The sequence below is a fragment of the Silene latifolia genome, chromosome 10 (assembly GCF_048544455.1).
Source record: "Silene latifolia isolate original U9 population chromosome 10, ASM4854445v1, whole genome shotgun sequence".
NCBI lineage: Eukaryota > Viridiplantae > Streptophyta > Magnoliopsida > Caryophyllales > Caryophyllaceae > Silene > Silene latifolia.
In genome coordinates, this window is record NC_133535.1 from 90,817,947 (window position 1) to 90,839,080 (window position 21,134).

Below are 21,134 nucleotides of genomic sequence, written 5' to 3' on the forward strand. Positions count from 1 at the left end.
ATTAATGTTCTAAATTCCTAGCATCCTAAGCTCTATTGGCATCCAATGCTTGCAACCTTGATATAGACCTTCATTTTGGGCTTGACTTTGCATTTGGCTTCATTTGTAATTCCTTACTTCAATCCACTAATCTTCATGCAAAACCCAAGAAATCTTCACACACTTAGTCCAATATTTGGCCTTGTTTAGCTTAGTGAACTTGGTGTACAAAATCATAGGAAAAAGCCTCTAAATGCTTAGATTCCTACAAAACCAAAACAAACACAACAATACACCTAGAACACAAAATTAGCTCAAAAATATACTAATTAAAGTATGATAATCAATAGAAACCGAGCTAAAATGAGGGGTAAAAGTATATATAAAATGAACATATCAAGCGCTCCTTAGATAAATAGCATTAACTTGTTCATGTGCTTGTTTACCTTGAGGAGGAAGAGTTCCGGGCTGTTTTGAAGGATTTTGAACCGCCAATTTAGCAACCTGCGTATCTAACATCTTATTATGAGCCACAAATTCGGCTATTTGAGCCATCTGCTTTTGTTGCATCATCAACGTTTGTTGCAACAAAGCCTTCATCTCTGCCATATAATTATTTGGAGCTTGCTGAGGAGGTTGTATTTCCTGAAATTGGTTTCCTCTTTGGTTCTGTCTATAATTGCCTTGTCGTTGATTACCACGATTACGGGGAATAATATAGGCATTCTGTTGCGGGGTTTGATTAAACAAATTCTGACTTCTTTCAGGGAAGAAGTTGGAATAGGGAGTACCTTGCTTAAATGATTGAAAGGCATGTACTTGTTCAATTGTACTCATACATCTGGCCGCAGTATGACCATCAATCCCACATATTTCACAAGAGACCTCCTCTTGAACCATGGCATGAACCGTTTGCTGCTTTTCCAAGGACTGTGATGTCTTCAATTCGGCTATCTGAGCAGTTAATGTAACACCCCCTCATACCAATGTACCTTACCAAGGACTACCCTAGAATGAGAAGCTGTTACTATCTCGGTTGCCCGAGGTTAGTATATCAAAAGCAACAATCCAAAACAACTATATTAAAGTATAAAGAGTTTAACGATTACATTATCTCAGACCAACCCAAGATAAAAGTGTAAGGGCCTCAATACAACTGAAATTAAAGACACTAAACTCGTAAATAAATGAAACTAGACTCGAAGTGATGACTCCCCATGTCTGTCCCATAGCTAAACATCTGCATTACCTGACATATCTGCTCACCATCCCCGAATGGATCACCGCAGGTTTTACAAATCAACAACACGGGGTCAGTTACTGCATAATTCAAATAAGACAAACAAATAATGTAACCGGCTGATCATCCTGATCATCCTCCATCCCCGGTCTCCCGATCTCACACAGTAATCGACTACACACCGAAGTGCGTAGCCCTGCCAGATTACCCATCGCAACAGGTAATCCTCGCCGCCAGTGGGTGATCGCAGCCCATCCCCACCTAGTCCAGCTCATCAACGAGCGACTAACAATCCCTGTCCCTTAATGTGCACATCCCCTCCCGTGACGGGTTCCACGGAGGGCGAACTAGGGTGTGAAGCCACTCCCGCAAGTGACTCCACCACAATCACACACATAGCATCACAGCTGTCACAACACCACAACCGTCACAACACAACCACATCAACACCGTCACCACAACACCCAACCTCCGATGATCGCAGAGATAACAATCATACACAAGACAATCACAATCTTAAATCAATTAACAAGAACCGAGTAGGAAACCCTACCTTTTCGCAATCCGCTATGCTGCAATCAATCATACAAATGCATAACAAATACCACATCGTCACCTACAACAATGGTAATCAACAATAAACACATATATGATGAGCAAACCCTAAACTCCCAAATTAATCCAAACAAGGGTTTGCTAACTTATAAGAACAACAATAGATCAATAAAGATAAGACACTTACTATGACGACTGACACGGAATATGGTGCTAGAACCCACAATCGATGACCTTTGCCTTCGAACTAATGAAGATGATTAGAGGGGGAAGAAACGTAGTTTATGTTTTTGGAAGAGAATGCCTTTAGAAACTGACAAACGATTATATAAATAATCACTAATCATTTTAATCAAAACCGCGGAAATAATACCCGACAGACCGGATACTCGGTCGAGTATAAAGTATACTCGTAGAGTACCCTACTCGGTCGAGTATTCAAGATACTCGGTCGAGTGTTCTGGGCGTGCTAAACAAAGCTACACGACACACTCTACTCGACCGAGTAGGCCATACTCGGTCGAGTACTAGCCTATAAAATCCGTAGTATTACTGTCTTCCCTCCTTAAAAAGAACTTCGTCCCCGAAGTTCCAACCCAACCTATGAAACTTGGACACCTAACACTAGGTCTACCAACCACACTTACTTCCACAACATGACTCACGATATCGTCCCAACTACACCATATACTCTCAATACTAACTTCATAATATTACCAAATAACCACAATCTAATGTTGCCAACCTTGTCTCACTTCCATAACACTCACTAGTAACTCAATACCCAGACAATCCACCGGACAAGATCAACCATCAAGACTGAATGTTACATTCTACCACCCTTAGAACGAACTTCGTCCTCGAAGTTTAATCACACACATAAACATCCTCACACAATCCGTTAATACTATCGAATTCTACTCACACTCCTAAACATCATACTACTACGAACACTGCCATTACCTGTATTAAAATCAACCATAACATGAATCCATCCTTTACTCTACACCAACACTCAAACTTCCAAATGTGCTATAATATGTACAACCATCAAACTCTCTTTTCCCCTCTCTACTCCTCTTAAGATAAATGTTACGTCCTCGTAACTCACTAATACTAGGTCCTTTGCTATACCTCCCATAAACCTCATTACCATCGCATGGCAACGATAACCCACTACAACCTTAAGACCTACAACCATTCCTATATCCAGGGCTCTCTTTCTCTAACAGTTCGCGTGCCTCCAATTATTCTGTACTCCCATAACATATATCATAAAATCCTCAGTATAACCACTACTCCATATCTTCTACATTACCACAAAACGACATACTTCTATATACATATACACTCATCTCCACAATCTTATCTCACAATCCACAATTGTTACACATACTCACATTAGCTTCTCAATTTCATCTCCTTTATTACCACAAAACTCACTCTTAACTTGACATGATGCTAAGTCCCAAAACTCCGTACTTGCTATCCCAAGAAAAGGTGTTAAGCACACGTAGTTCCTGTTCAATATCACACATGCTCCACAATTCTCTTGCCACAACTATGTCCACCAATGCCTCATCTAAAGCAAGGTCAAAGTACTCCAACAACCTCTCACAACGGTGTCCCATTAACAGAATATTACTTTACCATGACAATAACAGAACCATACCCAACTCTCTTTCATATCATACTCTATACAAACCAATAGGAACATACCCATACCGACACTGGTAAGAAACATCGGGAAATAACACAACGGTCTATATGCCCCGACCGACACTGACAAGAAATAGCAGTAAACAAACAGCGACCTATGACAACACGAAAATACTCGTATCAGAACACGAATTACCGGGCACAGTGCACAAAGCCACATCGATAGCCATCACAACTTTTACAATCTCATTACACTGACTCGACACAACTTCCTTGACCATAAGACTTTCTTAAAACTGCTCTACCAGATCACGACGCAGCATATTCGACGGGATCACAAATACCAACCTTGTGATTATTATCCATACCATAACTCTTGAGGCTGGAACCTCACACCATTACTTACAGATATCATACATACACATATAAGTATAACATATGACGCGGAACACACATATAATAACTCGTAACTATCACGCCCCACCATTACTCGTGAGGCCAGAACCTCACACAAAGTTTTACACACCTTATAAACCCATAATCGAATCTAACTAGCCAATCCTGATCACGTAATTTACCACTTGATAATGAATACCTCTCATCCGGACTTAACTCAGGTGCCTTTCATAACATATCCTCTCATACACACAATTATCACCCCTCCGGCAAATGTAGCCATAACATCAGTACCCAACTTCGAACGAACACCTCATATATCCACATCTTATACTCCCTCACAACCAAACATACTAATCACCTCCACAAAATCAACCTCATTAGAACAACTAACTTCCCTAAAGTAACATCATCCTCAACCACTAGTGACAATACTATGACACCAACATCCTCCATGTGACTACTCTCTTACTATCACTTCTTAATATAACAATCTGTTTCCTCTCTTTGGTTATCATCCCAAATAACGAACATCCAATCCATCAACAAAATCTACCTCAACATTATTCCCAATTCTATCCTTTATCATATCGTTACCTAACTCTCCATCAAAATCTCAGATCGTGCAAACACTCTACAAGCTTCTCATTCCATTAATACCTCGAAACTCACGGCTAACATGTCGTCTTACTCTCCTATATAACCACTAACTCACATTCTCTAGTGATGCTATTGTACATTTCCATAATTTCCTACCTTCAAGCTCTTTAACTCCGGTCAACATTCTCTCAACTTACTTCCATCCTTATTTGTCCATAGCTCCACAACTCTAATTCCCTTAATTCATATCGATATCTTATCATTCTTCTTATCATTTATCCTCTCTCATCTTGCTTCTCACTCCCCTTATCACCATCAAGTCCACACACTAACAGTTACTCTTCAATTAGTCGTATCTCTCTTTTGTATCTCTAGGAAACCAAAAAAATTTACCTCATACTGTTAATTTCCCAAAAAAATTTTACACACTACTCCCCCTTGATACTCCGAATTCCCAAACTCAGTCACTATCTACAAACCCACGTCGCGACATAACTCCATCTACGTTCACTATATACCCCTCTACTTCATCCCTCTAAAGCAACCTTTCATTACATATATCCTTAAGCAGCACAATCCTAACCGTCTCCCTTCCATAAATCCTTACACATCTCAATTTGCATCTATTCGCATCCCTCATCTCGATCTTTCATCCTCACATTTCTTTACCCTTATATCACTCTTGCCCATAAACACTGACTTTTATATTACTCAACACACTACTATATCACTCACCATATCTCACCAACATGTTCCTTACCTTGATTAGCTCATCATTCCTCCCTTTCATTTTTCCACTATTCCTCACAACCATATTAACACATGTCTTCCTTACCCAACACATGTCCTTCACAAGCCGGAATTCTCCTTGTCCTAGCCTTTGGTAACTTACGTATCTAGACCGTCACATATATAAAAGAACGCTTTAAGACCCAAAACATACATGTGTACATAGCCCACGGCTCACAACAAATGTAAGAACATAGCCGCCGACTCATAACAAAAGTAAGAACATAGCCACCGATTAAAAATTAAGGTAAAAACATAGTCACCGACTCAAAATGACCGCCCACTGAGGTACTCGGTCGAGTACATAGCATACTAGGTCGAGTACAGGATACTCGGTCGAGTAACTATATTACTCGGCCGAGTTTTCGACTCCAGAAGCGAACACAATTATCACAGAGGATTACTCGGTCGAGTATTACTTTACTCGGTCGAGTACCAACACAGTTCTTAGCATCGTCCAGTTTTCGTAAAAAAAGTCATATCTCACTCGTTACTTGGTCGTTTTGGGCGTGTGACCTATCGTTAGAATCGTAAGAAGACAAGATATCACCTCCAATTGGAATTACAGCAATATCATTTCTAGAACTCGACTTATGACAGTTTTAAGACAACCCTTCCGTAATCGATCTTCATACAAATCAAATTTTCTAAACCCAAACAATTTGAACATGCATAAGGCAACAACAACAACTCAATACTTCAAGAAAGTAGTACATAATTGAACTCTTATCATACTCACATGAAAATTAAACACAACGTTCATATATATATAGACGCATGACCTTAATCACATGCTACTACCAACAACCAAACATTAACATCATCATGATCATATACGCATGTACCACTACCCTTTTGAAAGCCACATAATAAACACTTAACATGCCAACATATTCCATACTAAAATTCAAATCAGTAAATCTCGCCACGCTTTTTACATGTTTCCACATACCACTTCTCATACCGCATTATCCAACCATTCAAGTTCCAATTACCACACACATACATGACTCGACGCACAACAGTCCCCCCCATGTGACCGGCTTGAGATCGTAAGGGCCTTAATGGGACTTCGGGACATCTCCCAAGTCTTTGCGGTAGCTCCAAACAACTCTCCTCGAGTTCATTTTATTTAGACTCCCTAAGTTCATTGGGTTTATTATTTTTAGGTGCCGGAATCGTCGGTTCTGATACCACTTTGTAACACCCCCTCATACCAAGGTACCTTACCAAGGACTACCCTAGCATGAGAAGTTGTTACCATCTCGGTTGCCCGAGGTTAGTATATCAAAAGCAACAATCCAAAACAACTATATTAAAGTATAAAGAGTTTAACGATTACATTATCTCAGACCAACCCAAGATAAAAGTGTAAGGGCCTCAATACAACTGAAATTAAAGATAGCTAAACTCGTAACAACGGAAACTAGACTCGAAGTGATGACTCCCCATGTTTGTCCCATAGCTAAACATCTGCATTACCTGTCATATCTGCTCACCATCCCCGAATGGATCACCGCAGGTTTTACAAAACAACAACACGGGGTCGATTCTCGCATAATTCAAATAAGACAAACAAATAATGTAACCGATCGATCATCCTCCATCCCCTGGTCTCCGATCTCACACAAGAACCAACTACACACCGAAGTGCGTAGCCCCGCCGATTACCCATCACAACAGTAAATCCTCGCCGCCGATGGGTGACCGCAGACCCATCCCCACCTAGTCCAGCTCATCAACGAGCGACTAACAATCCCTGTCCCTTAATGTGCACATCCCCTCCCGTGACGGGTTCCACGGAGGGCGAACTAGGGTGTGAAGCCACTCCCGCAAGTGACTCCACCACAATCACACACACAGCATCACAGCTGTCACAACACCACAACCGTCACAACACAACCACATCAACACCGTCACCACAACACCCAACCTCCGATGATCAGCAGATAACAATCATACACAGTACAATCACAATCTTAAATCAATTAACAGTAAACTGAGTAGAGAAACCCTACCTTTTCGCAATCCGCTATGCTGCAATCAATCATACAAATGCATAACAAATACCACATCGTCACCTACAACAATGGTAATCAACAATAAACACATATATGATGAGCAAACCCTAAACTCCCAAATTAATCCAAACTAGGGTTTGCTAACTTATAAGAACAACAATAGATCAATAAAGATAAGACACTTACTATGACGACTGACACGGAATATGGTGCTAGAACCCACAATCGATGACCTTTGCCTTGGAATTAATGAAGATGATTAGAGGGGGAAGAAACGTAGTTTATGTTTTTGGAAGAGAATGCCTTTAGAAACTGACAAACGATTATATAAATAATCTCTAATCATTTTAATCAAAACCACGAAAATAATACCCGACAGACCGGCTACTCGGTCGAGTATAAAGTATACTCGGCCGAGTACCCTCTACTCGGTCGAGTATTCAACATACTCGGCCGAGTTTTCCTGGGCAGTAGCTAAACAGGCTCCACGACACCCTCTACTCAACCGAGTAGGCCATACTCGGTCGAGTACCAGCCTATAAAATCCGTAGTATTACAGTTAAGGCTGGCAGACCTCCAACTGTGCTGCAACTCCACTATCTGAACCATTCCCTCTCGTACTTCCCATTGGGTTACCATACTCAGCAGTGTGAGTAGCCATCTCATCTATCAACTTCCAGACAATATCATCATTATTATTGTTTCGGAATCTCCCATTGGCAGAAGAGTCAAGCAAAGCGCTATGATCGTCATATAACCCATTATAGAATTGGTTGCAAAGGAACCAGATTTGGCAGCCATGGTGGGGAACAGAACAAACCAACCTTTTGAAACGGGCCCATGCCTCATTAAGGTCTTCAGTAGAACCTTGTTTAAAACTTGTAATCTGACTCCGTAGTGCATTATTTTTCTGGGGTGGGAAGTACCTCTTATAGAATGCAAGAGCTACGATACTCCAATCAGTAAAACCATGGGCCTCCATGTCCAAATATCTTAGCCATTCGGCCGCCCCATCTCGCAAGGAAAAAGGGAAAAGAACCTGCTTCACTTGATCTCGAGTTACTCCAGCAGTCAGTGGAATGGATCAACAATAATCAGTCACTACAAGAGAATGATGATTTAGCTACTAATTTAGCAACTGACCAAAACTCAGTTTCTAAATATATAATTTAGCGACTAATGTTGAGACAAAAAATATACCCCCTCCTATTCTACATAATTGTCCCATTGTCAATTTCCGTTTATTCACAATAATGTCCCATTGTCCATTTTTGGTAAACTTTTATACTTATTTTAATCACTTCAACCCCACAACAATACCCCACCTCACCCCACAACAATACTTATTTTAATTACTTCACTCACAATAATACCCCACAATACCTTCCCTCTCTCCAATTACCTCACCCCACCACAATACTTCACATTATTTAACTCCTCTCCTTAATTCTTGTGCCATCCACACAATGGGACACTTATCTAGAATATGAGGGAGTATTAGTCTCTACTTTAGAGACCAAACTAAAATGGTAGTTAATTATGTCTCTATTGTAGAGACTAAATAAAATAGGTAGCAAATTTAGTATCTAATTTAAGTTTTTAAATACGGAAATTTGTCAGTAGCTAAATACGTAGTTATTATAGAGACAAAACTAGCGAGTAGCAAATTTAGTATCTAATTTAACTTTGCAGCTACAGAATTACGTTGGTAGCTAAAGTTATAGAGACAAAACAAAGTGAGTAGCAATTTTAGTATCTAATTTAAGTTTTCAGCTACGGAAATACGTTGGTAGCTAAAGTTAATTTTCATTATCATGTATTTTTTATATTTCATATAAAATGTATGCCAATGTGTTATATAGTTTTGAATTATTATTTTTATGATCTATTTATATTATTATAACTATTTTGAAAAAAGCAACTTATAACTCAAATACATAACAATGACTTTTACTTTAAGTAAATATTCATCACCCAAATAGTCATTAATCCTCCTTTGCCTCAATGGTTAGAATGTGAGTTACAGAGTTTGAGGTCATGGGTTCGATTCTTCTTAACAACAAAAATTTCCAATGCCTCAACAAGAGGTGGTACATGGATGTACATAGAGCTGGCAAGTCTGACCCGACCCGTTACCCGAACTCGACCCAAACCCGACCCGATATTGACCTGATTAAATTGATAAACCGACAATTATTAAGCTTAATATTGATCAAAATGAAAGTGATTTTGTAATTAGATTGTTATGATTGACTTAATAATGAAGTAATTAAACCAAATAATGTATAAAAACTAAACTTAATGGTCAAAAATTGAAATAATGTGATAAAGTAACCGGACCCGATAATGACCCGACCCAAACCCGACCCGATAATGACCCGAACCCGACCCGATCCGACCCGAAAGGGGTGGCTAACCCGATATGACCTGATCCCGATACGACCCGACCCGACTTGACCCGACCCAAACCCGACCCGATTGCCACCTCTATAATATACATGCATGTTCGGCGAGCGACGGTCCAGTGCGGAGGCCTAGTTAGGGTGTCGTGGCCTATAAAGGCCACACTTATTATGTCGTAGCCACTTTAGATACTAACATGTTGGTTGCTAATTTAGAAACGGCTAAATTGGTCTCTAAGTCGGTCACTGGTTTAGCTACTATACAATTTGTGGACTCTAATGTAGCTACTTCAACTTTAGTCTCTATTATTGTCGCAAAAGTAGCTACTTCATATTTGGTAGCTAATAATTAGTAGCCAATTCCGTAGCAAATTTAGCTACAAGGCTTTTAGCTACGGACCATATTCCGTCGAAAATTCCGTCTCCATTTATAATTAGCTACCGAAAACAAGTGATTTGCTACTGAAATATCTGTAGCTAATTGACTTTCACCTTATAGTGAGTGAACTTCTCCATATGCTTGGCAGGGTCCTCATTAGCTCCTTCCCCAAACAAGTCTCGTTCCACCAAATTAATGTAGGATGAGCGAATCTCAAAAGTGCCTTTATCAGTAGTAGGAAGCTTGAATCCCTTGTGGATAGAAGCCAAAGTGGGCTCGGAATGACTGGCAAGAGTAGGCATCTTTATTGGATCTGTGGCAGAAATTGGCTGTTGTAAGGATTGATCTTCTACAAATGTAAAACGCTCGTAATAGGTGTCAAGTGTACTCAAGTCTTCCACCTGACTAATTTCTCTCTGAAAATTCCTTCTATACACAGAACTAAAAAGAAAAATATCAAACTGTCTTATGGAACTCATGCTCTCTGAGACGAAAGATAAAAATAATAAAAAAACAAACAGAAAAGTTGTTGCCTCCCCGGCAACGATGCCAAATTTGATAAGGGTTTAGTCGCATGGCCTATATCAAAATAATCCTAAATTACTAGTAACTGGTAGCTAGTGCCAAAAAAGGGTCGAATCCTCAGGGAGGAGGTAATTATCTAGTTTGCTAATGTATTAATCTGTCTTAAGGTAACAGTTTTCTTGAAGGTTTGGTTTGTTTGTTGATTTCTAAACTAATTGCAATAAATTAAAAGACGAATTCAATAATATTAAAGAGTCTAGGAATCTGGTTCACTAGGTAGTTATTCGGGGGTGTGATTTAACTAATCGATAGAGCGGTTTATGTTGTTTAAGGTCATATGATCGGTCGATTCTAATATGTCCTTTAGGTCTAAACTTAACATGCGGTTGCTATCATTAAGTCAGTCTATTCAATTGTCGTAGCCTATATTAGTCTTAATCCGGTCGGTAATCATCCTAATTTGCAATGCTAATTAACTAATCTTGGCCAGTAATTAATCAATTAGATTTAAGACAACAATTGAACAACAACCAAAAGCAATTGAACTATTAATTCATTAATTAAACCCCTTCTAACAACCTAGATCCCCATTCATCCTAGATAAGGAGTTTAGCTACGCATACTAGTAGTAACAACAACAATAATAATAATAAGGGCAATCATGATTGACAGCATAAATAAGATGAATAATGAATTAATTGCGTAAACCAGGAATTGAATTAATAATAACTAAAGAAAGATTGATGAATACCGTAATTAAAGTATGTAGATCCTGCCGCATTGCGTAATTAAACTAAGTCCAAGTATTCTAAGAGAGTTTTTGATGTAGAGAGGCGTAACTAGGTAAAATAATACATACGAATACAATAGGGCACGAATTGAGTATTTATACTAAACATAAACCGATTTAGGAAACTTGCGTGAAAAGTCGTCAGAACACTGTATACTCGATCGAGTCCATGCTTACTCGATCGAGTACACTTCCACTCGGTCGAGTACTCCCAGACTCGATCGAGTATACTACTCCTCTGCATGATTTCTTTGTGTATTCTTCTCTTTTCTCTTGTCCATTCTTCTTGGTTTCCGTGCCATACTTTTAATGCTCCATCTTGCCGATTCCGCGGTGTTCATTATCATCCACTTGTCCGCAAATGCATCCATCCTGCATTAAAAACATCAAAAGGCGGAAGTATCGACATTCTAGAAATAACGGCACATAATCATCATATAATAGTACAAAACCATCACAAAAGCAACTAAGGGGAGGCATGGAACACATCTGATTTCTCACATATAAATATACACATGTCATGTGATTGTAGTCATTAATGAAAAAATGAAGTACCTATTCTCACTTAGGGAATGAGTTCTGTGGACTGCAAACATCGTTATGAACAAGCTCCATTTTCTCCTTTGCTCTCAAATTGCTTGTATGAGGAATAAAATGCTTATGACGTTGCTTACCAACCTGTGACATGCATCACACAGCTTTTGGATAAGAGGGAAAGAGGGAATATCGTCACGCACCATGTTCTTGTGGTATAGAAAATTAAGCGCGCCAATGTGAAGTGCTCATATCTCTTATTCCAAAGCCATTTTTCATCACTTTGGACTTTGTTAGCATGCTCCAAAGTTGTGTTCCAGAATAGAGAAAATGCCTTGTTTTGCATTTTGATTTTAGCAATTTTTTTTTTTTTGGGATCATAAATGATGCAATGTTCATCCATGAAGATGATCGAATAGTCATGGGGCATCATTTAAGGTATACTCAATAAATATTCACTAAGATAGGGTACTAAGAGAATATCATCAATAGATTTAGCACCTTTCTTAGTTTGGACAGCAATGGTTCCCTATCCTTGTGTCTACAAAACGGCTCTATTTCTGTCTCGAACGCGAGTTTTGTTTGAAGTATCAAGTTGAGTAAAGGGTTTCTTGTCATAAGTCATATGACTTGTACAATCACTGTCGATGTGCCATTTTTGCCTGTTACTAAAATGCTCGCTTTGACGAACTTTAAATAGATGATCCTTAACATATTATGCTTGCTGGGTGGACTAATCTTTGAGTTTTGTCTAGCCTTGTTTTTTTAATTCTTCTTAATATGGCCAAACTTCTTACAAAATCTACATTGTAGTTTGGGTTCCCTTAAACCAACATATTTGCTCCACATGATTGTTCTTGCTGCAAGTGCATGGAGGAGATTTTCCACGTGTATATGAACTATTGTTACCTTCCAAATTCTTGTCTTTATCTTTATTTAGATATGGTAACTTTGATTTGTACTTAGTTTGAAAAACACCTTCAGTTAGGGCTCTTATCTCTCTTGACGAATTTTTCCTCGTGTACCAGCAATAAAGAACCAAACAACTCAGTAGCGCTGAGTGTACTCAGAACTTTAAATTCTTCGATCATAGAAGCAATAGTATTGAGCTTACTGCTAAGAGTTATTAGCACTTTGGGAACGATTGTTTCATAGCTAGTAATTTCTCCATAAATTTGCACCTGATTTATAAGCTCCACGAATCTTGACGAATATTCTTTAATATTTCTGTCATCTGTCATCTTTATATTTGCATAATGTGATCTTCTTAGTTTATTGACTTCCAATACTCACTTTTAATGACCTATGAAATTTTTCTAAAAGAATGTTCTAGACTTCTATTGATGATGATGCCCTGATGATTTTTGGTGTTATATTATCTGAAACAACACAATGGATATATGAAAAAACCTCGCATCTTTCATTTCATCAGTTTTTAGTTGTTGTAATTGTGCAGCGTAATATTCAGTTCCTTTTGCACTTGGTTGAAAACCCTTCTCCGCAATCTCCCATTGATCACAAGATTTTAAAAAAATTTCATTTTGACACTCCAATAATCGTAATTTTCTCCTGAAAAGTTTGGAACTGCGGGAAGAGAAACGCTTGAACTTGAAGCCATACTTCAAGAAGTTAATATGATTAGGTGGATATGTTTAGACCTTTTAAGATCGTTAATGGATCTGATGCCAAATGTTGGATTTTTGGATAGTTTACAAGTGCGAAAGTGGAGAGAAATATGTTTGACAAAAGGAAATAGTTTGTGATTTAAAATGTTTGACTAGATTAGTATCCAATGCCTTAGAATTACTTGGTATTTAGGTGAACATACACCGTTTCATATTATAGGATAATCTCGATTCATAGTATATAGATTATTCATGAATAATCTATATTCATGGTATTAAATAAGTGGATGAACTTGAAGTTACTACGTAATTCTAAAAAATTCAACATTTTCTTTTGTTTAATATTGATATTATAAACACAAAACTTATTTGAACTGAAATCCATGTATACATGCTCATGTATACGTGGATAATAATAACGTGAGATAAGATAGAATATTATATAACGATTGTTTTCTCAATGTGCGAAATATTATCTATAAAATGTTATATAATAATTATAGGCAAAAAATAGGTAACAAAGTTTATGAAAAGTCACAAAGATATTTTAATCTTAATTTTCTTATTATTATTGTTATACTCCCCACCAAGTAAAAGTTAGAATAACGGAAAAAATGAAAGTCTAAATTACCCTCTAATTAAATGATTGAGTCTGACTTAAGCGAATGATCGAAAGGCATTTGACAACCTAGTTATTTATTTTATGCTCAATGAGCAAGTAAATTCCTTGGAAGAAAAAGTGAATCCTTGAAAAAAAATACTACCTTCGTCCTGATTATTTGTTTCCTTTTTTTATTCTGTAGGAGAAAGATATTAATCAAAGCAAAAAGAATTGAATTAAACAGGGTGAATAAGTTATAATAATTAGAGATGAAGAAATAATGACACAACTTGATAACATAACACAGACCCGCCACAAAGTTTGGGGCTTATGGTTGAGAAATTTTGACCCATTTAAGTAATTGGGTCGACACGAACATGACACAAACCCCACACGAAAAACCCATTTAATCTAAATGGCTTGAAATCATGTCTGGTTGATTTTTTAGCTTATTTAACTCACATAACCTTACAACGTATATAGAGTTAGACCAAGTTAGAAAGTATTGGTTTTGTTTTTCACCCTTAATTAAGTTAACTTAGATGTGAAAGGGTTCACTACAAGAAAACAGTTTTCGGGCTACAGAAAACAGTCGCCAATGCCGATTTGGTGACTGTAAATAGTCGCCCAATACCAGTCACAGACTTTAGTCGCCTAATAGAAATCATGCGACCGAAAGCAGTCGCCAAAACATAGTTGCCTTTTTTAAAACATGGCAACTGACAATTGTCGCGAAATTGGCGACTGAGGATGAATATAGTCGCCAATTTGGTTATTGTCGTCTACTCAAATTTGATTAAGTTAACTCAGATGTGAAAGGGTTCGAACACGTGATTTAGGTTAACCATGTCATTTTAGGTTAAATAGGTCATTCGGGTTTAATGGATTTGATGGGTTGAGTAAGATAAAGTTGAGCTGTTTAATATAAATGAGTTAAAGAGGTCAGGTTGGGCTATAAAAAAGTTAATTGGTTGGGCTAGGGTTGAGGTGTATGACCCGTTTAATTAAAAGGGTTGGCTGAGGGTTGAGAGGTCGATGACCCACCTATATGTGATACGAACCCGACACGACACGATATTGCCTGTTTGCTAAGTTTAATTCGAATAAGGTGTAACACCCCATCTACCAAAGTGCCTTATCAAGGCCCACCTTAGCACATGGGAGCGCTATCATCTCGGTTGCCGGAGGTAAAGTATATCAAATAGATCATAAAAGAACGTTTATTGGAAGAGAAATAACGTTTAATCAAAAACAATGCCAAAACTCAAAATCCAAAACGGAAATACGTATCCAAAATAAAGTGATAAGCTAAAGTCTAAACATGACAGCGGAAGATAGCTAAATGAATCGTCGGTGTCCCATCCATGCCCGCAGATAAACTTAACATATCACACCTGCTCAATCCACTGCTCCCCATTTGCCGGAAATATCACATGTATGGTTCACCACAGTTTTGAAAACATTACAAGGTCAGTCAACTATAGAATCATAAGTCCGCAATAAATAACTGAACCAAACAATCCAATCCTGTAACAATCATCAGTCCCCAACTCCAAGAACTAGTGTCCGAACCGCAGTCCGGACACGACTACACCCCGCAATGAGTAGTCCTGCCAGGTTACCCCATCGCAACAAGTAACCCACCCCAACCAGTGGTAGACCGCAGTCATGCCACCTAAAGCAGTTTCGTTAATCATTACACCACGGATAGGTGACACTTTCAACAGTCACCTACCTGAAACTCGATATCCCGACGGTGTAAATCTGCATAACTCTTTTGTCGGTCCTGTGATGCTTTCATCTTTTTTCGAATCAAGTGAACTTGTTCATTCGTGTCTTGTACCATCTGCGGTCCTAAAACCACAGCTTCTGAGCCATCATCCTAACACACTGGGCTCATACACTTCCTCCTATATAAGGCCTCGTAAGGTGCCATCCCAATACTCGTATGATAGTTGTTATTATATGAAAACTCGATCTCCCAACTTCCACCAAACTCCATCACACAAGCTCGCAACATATCCTCTAAGGTTTTGATGGTCCTTTCAGTTTGACCATATGTCGCAGGATGAAATGCTTTGCTCATCTTTAGAGTAGTTACTATCAGTTCCTACAACTCTTACCAAAACCGCGAGATAAACCTCGCATCTCTATCTGACACGATATACTTTGGTACCCCACATAGTCTTACCACATGCTTCATGTATCCATTAGCCAACTGAATCTTACTCAAGTATATATCTTTCATTGTATTTGATTAAACGTTATTTCTCTTCAAATAAACGTTCTTTTATGGTCTATTTGATATACTTTACCTCGGGCAACCGAGATGGTAGCGATCCCATGTGATAAGGTAGGCTTTGTTAAGGCACTTTGGTAGATGGGGGTGTTACAATGTGGTATTAGAGCCAGGTTACCCATCGCAACATCGCAACAGGTAACCCACCCCAACCAGTGGTAGACTGTAGCCATGTCACCTAAAGCCCCGGTCATCGCAACGAGCGAACCCAGATCATTAATGTGCACATCTCCCATGTGACGGGAGTCACAAGGGGTGAACATAGGGGTGAAGACCATCACCCGACAATGGCTTCACAATCAATACTAGCATTACCAACAATAACACAATATCACAATACCGCAATGTTACTCTAACAACGATAATCAAAAAATCACCACACCAACTCATAATTAACCATATAGAAGAACTGAGTTTGGAAACCCTACTTGACTAGCAAATCCACGAATCACAAGCAAAACTCTTATAAGGCTCCTCTACCCAATCGTCACCTAAACAATGATAATCAATTAATACTAACATAAACCATCACCAATAAATCTCTACCTCAAATCTAATCCAATAACTTAACCTAGGGTTAAGACAAATATAAGAAAAAATAAAGATGAGACCAATACTTACAATCCGAACGACACACAGAATTGATGAAATCCTACGAACAAAGTTCATATTCTTCCTTGGCAGGCCCTATCGGTGATTAGAGAAATGTTTTTAGGTTATAAAATGATTAACGAAACTGCTTAAGGTATTATATATTCCCTAATCATCCTAATCAAAACCGCGCAGAAAAGCATTTACAGACCGGGTACTCGGTCGAGCACCAACAACACTCGGCCGAGTATAGCCTACTCGACCGAGTGTCCTAAAACTCGGTTGAGTGCCACCAAGTCAGAAGCTTGACACAAAACACCCGACGACGCACTCGGTCGAGTACAGCCCACTCGAGTGAGTGTCCTATACTCAGAAATGAGTAGTATTACATAAGGCAAATAGTGTAATGCTCAAGCTAGCACCTGAAGAATATACTTATAAGATGAGAACAATGGGTAAGGAGTTTTGCTAATTTATCCAGAGGTCGAGCTCTAAAAATGCATCAGTGTTAAAACTTATGGGGGAGAGCTTTACCGCCCTAGTGGTCCTACCGACTCGTGTCCGGACAAAACCGAATGGTTTACACTAAAAAAAATACTTATAATATGAGAAAACATTGTCTGTTATATTCTTGTTTGGGTCTACTCACCAACCTTTTTCTCAAATAATAAAAATTATTGTAAGCCAATGTTAAAGGAGAAGGTCGGAGGAGGAGAATGCCTACAACAATTTTCCTCAAAAGATAGTCGATGAGGCGAATGAAATGTTCTTTTACAATATAAGTACAATCCTCTCATTTTATATTAGAACTTTGATCACACACATTATGTACACAAATTCATACGACAAATAGTGAGGAAAGTAGTACGATGAGACGAAGTCCTCTCAATAGCCGCCTTATAATTGTGAATAGAACTCGCAATGTTCTTAAATGCACCATCGTTATTTATCACCAAATTCAACGGTGAAATAATTAAATTTGTCAAAAGAAAATCATCAATAACGTTTGCAAACAATAATTAATGTCTAATAACTCAAATCACAAAGTCCATTAGAATTTAAAAATCAATTAGCATAGGAAGATTGACAAACTCTTGTTAAAATTAAAATCAAAACAATAAAAGGATAAAATATGGAATTAATGGGAATGAAGCAGCATTTTGACGATGAAAATCAAATGAAACAACAGCTGTGGAAATGAGGGTGTTTATAACAGGAAAAAAGAACTCTGGCGAGCTAACTTCATCGTCAATATCTCGTCATATCAGTATTTAAACTGTTACCGAGCTAACTTCATCGTCAATGTTTCCTTATATCGGTATGTAAATTGTTAATTATGTTGGCGTCTTAGCATCTCTTTTTCTTTTATTTTCAAGTTTACTATGTCCGTTCTTCAATTTTCATTTATAAAAGATTGACATGGTATACTCCTCAATTTTACTCCGTATCTTTTAAATATATTTATAGATTATTGTGTTTAACAGGTGATTAATCATGGGATTGACAACTCATTTCTTCAAGATGTTTTTGAAATTTCCAAGCAATTTTTTAACTTGCCTTTGGAAGAGAAGATTAAGTATTCTTCTTCAGATGAGAAAGTGCAAGGCTATGCTGCTAATTTGGGACGATCAAGATCCCAAACTAACTACTGGAGTGATAGGCTATTTCTTAATCTTCAACCTGAAGAAAATCGGAAACTCAAATTTTGGCCACAAAAACCTGCAAATTTTAGGTACCGATTATTAGGCTATCTTTTGTTAAATTTTAACGAACTTTTAATATTCTAGTTTATTTGGTAAATAAAATTATTACAAACATGACTATTACACTGCATAGGACCTGTCAAAAGGGTCGAGTTCAGGGTCGGCTTATGTGAAGAAAGCCAAAGTCCCACATGTGAGGGTTCTCCTCTGTTTGGGTGCGGCCCAGGCCCGTTGTTGAATTTAACAGCTTAGAATACGGTCATCAAGAGCTCATGTATTATTACTGGGTAATATTTCCCACACACGAGGATGATAAAGGATTGAAGTTTTATTATCTTCATTCTTGTGAATTGTGAAACAAGAGACAAAAGCATGTAATATAAGTATACACAAATTGAGTTAGGGTAAACGTAAATATATGACATACATGTTGACTAGTAATATGTTGTGACAAAATTTGCAGCAAAATAATAGACGAATATTCTCAGAAATTAACAAGAATTTCGGAGGCAATTTACAAGGCAATGGCAAGATCTCTGAAGCTGGACGAAGATTGTTTCATAAAGAATCAAGGTCGGAAAATGGCAATGAGTGGAGGGTTTAACTTCTACCCAAGTTGTCCAAGCCCTGAACGTGTTCTTGGGGTTAAAGCACATTCTGATGGTTCAACTATGACTATTCTTTTACCAGATGCTCAAGTTGGTGGCCTTCAAGTCCTTAAACATGATATATGGTACAATGTTCCCATTATTCCTGGTGCATTGCTCATCAATTTGGGTGACTTAGGAGAGGTACGTCTATTATCTGTCCCACTATTTTTCGGGTTATATGAATCATTTCAAATTAAGTTATTTATTATGAATTATGAGGATCATCATTTTCGAATCACGTATGCTTTCGGTTTGGTTGTCTTTGGTTTGAGAGGAGCTGAGCAGACATAGAAGAAATTTAATTTACTCTTTTCATTCCGCTCATTAATTTGTCTTTTGTTTTGGCACAAAGATTAAGGAAAGGGGAGATGATTAATTATCTGATGACAAGTGGACTAAATTGTGTGTGGATGATCAAATTATTCATCAAAAGTATTACCAAAATAAAAAGGAAAAAATTGATGGGAATAATCCCACCTTTCCCTCATCTTCCAAAAATAATCCCACCTTTCAATAATCCGAAAATAATCCCATCTTTTAACCCCGTCTTCTTTAAACAATCTTTTTTACCTGTTACCTGATTAAACGGTTTCATTTGTATTTGATGGGGCATATTCTGCACCCGCTGACCGAGTCAACATATTGACCTTGGTCAAAGCCAAAAGACAACAAGTCAAAGGAAAAACAGCCTAACCGACGCAGCCTGTCGGCCTGTCCCTTGGGTCTCGGCTAGGCAACTAGCCGGCCGAGAAGCATATCCGCGTACTCACATCCAGTCCCCTCGCCATGGAGTCAACCAGGCCGGCCATGGGTCCCTCGGCCGAGGGAAAGACGGTCTTTCCACCTACTATGCCACTTGGCCACTACGTGACAAAAGGTGAAAGTCTATAAATACTCCACTTCTCTCATTGAGAAAAGGATCCGAAAACTATCCCAAACTCACTGAATAATCTGGTATAAACTCACTTATCTCTCTACAATATACTTTGCCAAGTTAACACACAACTTATCTCTTTAAGTTTACTGACTTGAGCGTCGGAGTGAGTACGTTCGGCCCCAAGCCGAGCCCTCAGTTTGTTCATCTTAAACAGGAAAGAGTGAAAGGAAGAGACAAGCAACGACATCATTCAACAAGCTTAAGTGGTCATAATCCTGCTCCGAAATTACACCCGGAACAATTGGCGCCGTCTGTGGGGATAGATACTAAAAGCTAGTCACCTACCTTACAAAAAAAAAAGAACCAAAACCATTCAAAGAGCTAAGAAGATGTCAAAACAACAAGAAATTGTGAGTGAAGAAACTGCATTCTACCAGGATGACACGTTCCCTAATTCTGAGATCGGGCAGTCCCCACCCGACTCACCGAGCCGTGAAGTACGGATGCCAAGAGAGCCGAAACACCGCCGCCGACCCAGCCAAGTCATCACATGGGACATGTGGTCGATGCGGCCAAATTGAAGCTATTCCTGGACTGATGGGTGGTACGCCGGTTACCCCCACACGGCGACATGGCGCGCGCGCCTCCACAGTGACCAGGGCCCATAAAGTGACTCCGAACAACTCGACCGGAGTAATACAAGGAGCCGGGCATGCTAGGACGCCGCGGAGCCGTGGTGTCGATGGCGGACAAAGTCCTTCCCCACTCGCGGGAGGACAAATGCGTCGCCGCAACAACGAGGCCTCGCCCAAAGAAATGAAAAAGCCCGACTCACCAAAGTCGGACAAGAAGCCCTTCCCGCCACATGGAGAGAAGCCGGACTAATGTTGCGAGGAGCCGATCGTCGCGTGTCATTCGA

At 38.8% G+C, this 21,134-nt stretch overlaps 1 protein-coding gene across 1 annotated transcript in view; it reads left to right on the plus strand.

The window, feature by feature from the left end:
* The window catches only part of LOC141605736 (jasmonate-induced oxygenase 4-like), a 60,577-nt gene that overhangs the window by 27,400 nt on the left and 12,043 nt on the right, over window positions 1-21,134 (plus strand). The window contains exons 2-3 of the mRNA XM_074424616.1: window positions 18,470-18,717; window positions 19,152-19,479. Coding sequence (XP_074280717.1) covers window positions 18,470-18,717; window positions 19,152-19,479 — 576 coding nt within the window. The remainder of the gene's footprint in view (window positions 1-18,469; window positions 18,718-19,151; window positions 19,480-21,134) is intronic.